The following is a 5219-nucleotide window of genomic DNA, read 5'->3' as shown; positions in this document are numbered from 1 at the left end:
GAGGGAAGAGGATTCCCTCCCCTCTGCCTCACAGCGACAGCCAAAGACTGAGGGGGGAGGAGATTGAATTTTTGGCAGGTAGGTTTTCTTCATGGGTTGAGGTGGCACACCTTTTTTTTAGGGAATCATGCAAATGGAAGTGGTTTTTCGATCAAGGGTTATGCAAAGTCATGAATTGTTTTTTTTTTTTGTGTGTGTTCTCGCTCCCCTTCCCCCTTCCTTCGACACACACACATACACACGTAATGAAAAGGCAATGCTCTTACCGGTTGCTAAAAATAAAAAGACATGATTCCTAAACAAATTAAATACAACATCACTAAGATGCAACATCTAATGCATTGGTGTGCCTGTCTCTAGTTTTGTTTGTACCGCCGAGGATGACACGTTAAAAGCTAAACAAGGTGGTGGTTAATCCGATGTGAAAACGTCCAAAATAGCGTCAATCGAGTCAGAAATTTGTCGTCTTCCTTGCACGCATAGCATCATTGCTGCGAAGTTAAAAAACTACTCCCTCCGTCCCATAAATCCCTCCGTCCCATAAAAACAAACTAGTGTTAAAAACGTTCTTATATTATGGGACGGAGGGAGTATCATGTACCAGGACCGTCAGTAACAGAATAAAAGACAGCCATGGACACCGAACAGAAGCTAATTCATATGTCACACAACAACCATACCAAATTTTGTTCAAAGATCATACATATATATACTCCCTCCGTCCATAAATATAAGTCTTTTTAGAGATTTTAATATGGACTAGATACGGAGCAAAATGAATGAATCTACACTCTAAAATATGTCTATATACATCCATATTTAGTTCGTATTGAAATCTCTAAAAGGGCTTATATTTAGAAACGGAGGAAGTACATCTTTCATTACAGAAGGCTGCTGCTGCTGAAGAGCATTGAGCATCAAAATGGAACAGGTCGTTTACCAGTCAACAGGAAAATTCCCCGTGATTCAAACTGGCCCTAAATGAAGAGGGCAAAGGTATCATCTGCATTACAGGGAACATTTATTACAGGGGAGACTGCTGTATCATCTGCATTCTTGTAGCGCTGATTCCGTGGCTAAAAATTACCCTAGAACATCACAGAATCAATTAGGGAAATGAGCATAATAAGATGGCCGGAACTCATACCGGTTGCAACGGCCCTGTTTGATTTCTGGAGGTGATAACATGCAGTAAGGAAGCTATTGACAGCGGGTTCTTGATATTTACAATTGTAGTTAGTTAGATTGCAACGTTCTTTGTCCCTGCTCCACTGCACACCGATAGAAGTTTGGCATGTAAGATTACTCCAACTGTGGTTAGGCCTATGATAAACTAAGAACTGGACATGAACTAAAAGATGATGAGTGAAAACTTAGTGAATACGATTAATACAATCGAGTCGTGGTACCAATGACATCTAATACTTGGATCCATGCACAACAACAAAGCCTTTCAGTCCCAAACAAGTTGGGGTAGGCTAGAATTGAAACCCATAAGATCTCAAAACCTAGTCATGGTTCTGGCACGTGGATAGCTAACTTCCACACTTCCCTGCACATGGTAGTTCTTTGGTGATATTCCAGTCCCCTTCAGGTCTCTCTTTACGGACTTCCCATGGATCCATGCATCTCACCAGAAAACTTGTTTATTAAGCGTCAGAGGTAGTAACTGACGGTGACTAAGGCTGAGAGTTAAGGAAGAAGAGATGTGTATACAAAAAACGGAAACTCTAACATTAGCAAACTTAACAAGGTTCCAGTACGCTTTTCTTCAAGCCATGTTGCTAGGAAAATGTTGTGTCAACAAGCAAAATAGCATACTTCCTGACAAAATAAATATCTCGAGGCAGTAACGGGAAAATAGTACCCCCTCCGTCCCAACATGCCAAATATCTTTAGGCAGTAACGGGAAAATAGTACTGAACCTCTATGCTGCCAAAGTTTGGTTTAGCAACAAAAGGAGAGTTTAATCAGCTTATATGTGCAGCCTTGCTTGCAACTGTCCTACTCCTTAATCAGGCTGGTTCGGGGAAAAACATTACAGCAAACATCTTTCCGAAATATAGCTTCACTATAAGCAATTATACACGGGGAAAACATTTAGAAACCCATTAAAGGCTGGCTGGCTATGCGGGGATTATTTAGGTCCAGTAGTTACATATTGGCAAGGACTTGCTACAGTTTCCCTTGCAATTCAAAGGGTTTAGTATATCCCTTCTGGTCGAAACAAGCCCTAAAGATTTGAATATACACTTGTAGTCAAATCATAGGTTAGGATCAAATGAAATAGACACAAGAAGCTATGAAGGAATTGACACCCGTAATACTAAGTTGCTGTACTTGGAAAACTAGGTTATTGATATGAAAAGAAGCAGGGCATATGTTATACAAATGAAACTTACAAACTGTTGTCATAAAACAAGAGATATTTGTATTTTACCTTGCAGAGACTTCTCAAAGTTCACCAGCTGGGATATAAAGCCCGCATTGGGTGCTATTTGAGGTCGTTTGCTTCTAACTAGTGACATGGCACTTTGCAGGCTCATCTGATGCTTCTTCATAAGATATGCAAGAACAACTGTGACACTGGAAATTCAGATAAAGATCACCTCAGAACAAATTTGTCTCGATAATGTGCTTCACATTTCGGTCACAAAGCCAAAATGACGACCAAGAAAGTTGTTTCAGTTATTAAATAGGAAAAAAGGCTATCAATCAGGAAAATAACTGATTCATAGGATTATGTGACCGATTAACCATTCAACGGCATTAAGAAACACGCTGCTATACTTCCCATAACAGATTCTCGTTACATGATAAGTGAATGCGTCGATTCACATGTAAACATGTACATTTACACTAAATTCAAATAAGAACAATTTTATCCTATATGCATAATATTATTTTTCCGTTTTGACAATGGAAACATCATCATGCTCATGTCACTGGTATATCACATCATGTTTTCATCTGTATTTGTTCCACTAAAATTATAGCCTTCCACTTTAGTATATATTGGCAAAGAAAATAATTTTTGAATTAAGGCCATAACCTTGGCACAGCACTCTAACCTGCATGTTTCGTTGGGCCAGCAAGAAGACTTTGACTAGGGAGGTAGGGTGGCTGATAATATAACAATATTGAATGCACTCCAAAATAATTGACACTAAACAACTCGTAGGAAACAACTTTACCTCCGCGACCGACCTGCAAAGCAGTGAACCAGCACATTGCCACCAGTGCAGATACCCTCATCTATGAAAGTAAAGCATTCACCGAAATGCTTTCCCAAATCAGTGTCTGGGCTGTCAAGTACTGTGTCAATAAAGAAAGTATGTTTTTAGTTCTGCATGGGACCTTGGATAACAAAAGAAAATTGCTAAGGTAGACACAATCAGTAAAGGCTAAGAAACATGTCAAAAAGAAGTAAAGGCTACAAAACCACTAACACAGAGTAGAGATTTAGATGTTCCAATCTAAATTTTGTTATCAGAATATGAATGCTCTAAACCAGAATTGATACACATCAATTTTAAATATAACGAAGATGGTGAAAAGTTGGCTAACATGTCTATCAAACATATCAGGAATGTCAGGATCTTGGGATTATAAAGGTCATAGGCCAATATCTTAGCTGGAAACACAGGTAAAAATTAGGAGAACAGTACCCTCGATCTTCTTGTACGTAAATTCTGCTGGAAAGGCGGGATTCAGTGATCTGGCTACAACCAAGATGTGGGTGATGTTCAAGCTCTTTAGAGCCTCGTTGTTCAGTGCTGCTCCAACAGAACCCAAGTAGAGGCCCTTCAAGTGATAGAATCAAGATGTCAATCAAAGTTATTCAACTGCTTCACATAATCCTTTTATTTTATAAAGTGCAAGTACGTTATCACCTGATACACCTGTTGTAAAACGTACTCCTACATGTCAGCATGAATTATGGCTAGTTTTCTATACGCCATACAAATGCTAAAGTTAAGATCAACTGGAGAATTCTCCACCTTCCATTGAACAGAAAAGGACCCTCGTTCTTCTACGGCCAATAACATTTCCAGAAGTTAGCAACATCTAATGGTAAAAGCTACAACACAAATTCCAGTTACACAAATAATGGATCGCACGATCTAGATCGACGAATCCTAGTGAATCTGCATCACGAAACCCCAGCCATGCTCCAAACATTGGATGCCGCAATTACATCACTAAATCGCATCAGGTAATCCTATTAGGGGGAAACGGTGGGTGAAGAGAGGCCGTGGAGCCATCAGACCTGGTCGACGAGGCAGGGGGTGTTGTCGGCCTTGCGGTACCTCGCGGCGCACAAGCCCTGCATCAGCGCCATGAGCACTCTGGTCTGGTGCTGCTCGTAATCGTCCATCTCCTGCTCGTCCCTCCCCGCCGATTGCCCCGCCTCCGGCACCGACATCGTCAGGGGCCCTTCCCTCCCTCGTCCTGACTCCCAACGAATCCGGATGGGGAAAATGGTGAGGACATTTCTCTTTCCTTTCTTTCTTTAGTATAAAAAAATGTACCCACGGTCAGTAAAACTTATGGCTCATACTAATTTTGTCACTGGACTTTAATACCGGAATCAGGGTGTTTAAATAGCCCTTAATGATCACTAATCATGTTTATCCATTGCCCTTACGACTTTTTTCAATTTGAGATTGCTTTTACCACCCTTGCCCGTACGACTGCAAAAAGGTATAAATATTCTACTTCGTTAGCCGCGATTTAACTGATTGTATTAGTATTAACTAGCAAAAGAGTCCGTGCGTTGCAACAGGAGAGAAAATAACACACATTCTTAACATAGGCTTCATCCTGGACGGACTCCAGGATGGCCCGCTGCTCCGCCATCTCGTCCGCTTGGGCGAGGGCGAATTCCACCTCCGCCTGCTCCATGTTGAAGCCCGGAGCCGGCGCCAGCTCTGCTTCCTCGTCGTCCTCCATCGGAGCCGGCTACTGCTCCTCTCCATCCTCCTCCTCCGCCTGCTCCTCCTCCTCCTCCTCCTCCTCCTCCTCTGGCTCTGGCGTGAGCATGACGTAGGTGGTTATCTTCTTCTGAACCAAGGGGAAGCCGGAGAGCGTGGGAAGAGCGCCGGAGCAGGAAAGAGGTGGTGGATGGGTTCGGGCTGGCGGCGCGGAGAGGGAGGAGGTGGATGGGCTAGGGTTGGGGGATGCCGGCCGGCTTAAGCTGGATTTGGCCTCGGGCGATG

At 42.4% G+C, this 5219-nt stretch overlaps 1 protein-coding gene across 5 annotated transcripts; it reads right to left on the bottom strand.

Annotated features, from left to right (window-relative positions):
* Positions 1 to 818: 818 nt before the first annotated feature.
* Positions 819 to 4505, bottom strand: LOC119275505 (dual specificity protein phosphatase 1B-like). Of its 5 annotated transcripts, XR_005135732.1 has the most exons (6): positions 4271 to 4505; positions 3669 to 3804; positions 3195 to 3315; positions 2441 to 2586; positions 1148 to 1271; positions 819 to 1003 (listed from the first exon to the last, which is right to left on the bottom strand). XR_005135732.1 is itself a non-coding variant. In XM_037556363.1 (5 exons), exons 1-5 carry the CDS (start codon positions 4424 to 4426, stop codon positions 1084 to 1086), a joined length of 564 nt encoding a protein of 187 aa, XP_037412260.1. In that variant the 5' UTR covers positions 4427 to 4505; the 3' UTR covers positions 819 to 1083. The 5 variants fall into 5 exon arrangements, 2 of the variants coding, with proteins under 2 accessions (XP_037412260.1, XP_037412259.1); XR_005135733.1 differs by having other exon boundaries at positions 819 to 1271; positions 3208 to 3315; XR_005135734.1 differs by lacking the exon at positions 1148 to 1271 and having other exon boundaries at positions 819 to 1088; positions 3208 to 3315.
* Positions 4506 to 5219: the final 714 nt, after the last annotated feature.

Source organism: Triticum dicoccoides, chromosome 3B (assembly GCF_002162155.2).
Source record: "Triticum dicoccoides isolate Atlit2015 ecotype Zavitan chromosome 3B, WEW_v2.0, whole genome shotgun sequence".
Classification (NCBI taxonomy): Eukaryota; Viridiplantae; Streptophyta; class Magnoliopsida; order Poales; family Poaceae; genus Triticum; species Triticum dicoccoides.
Note: the sequence above shows the minus strand (reverse complement) of the source record. Positions and strands in the feature narration are given on the sequence as shown.

Excerpts from the sequence above, each read along its gene's own strand:
- LOC119275505 (XM_037556362.1), bottom strand. The coding sequence starts at position 4,426 with ATGTCGGTGCCGGAGGCGGGGCAATCGGCGGGGAGGGACGAGCAGGAG. Across the intron at positions 2,587-3,194 it reads TTTGCAGGTCGGTCGCGGAG|TGTCACAGTTGTTCTTGCAT; the intron begins GTAAAGTTGTTT and ends CTGAATTTCCAG. Across the intron at positions 1,272-2,440 it reads CTTTGAGAAGTCTCTGCAAG|TGGAGCAGGGACAAAGAACG; the intron begins GTAAAATACAAA and ends ATCGGTGTGCAG.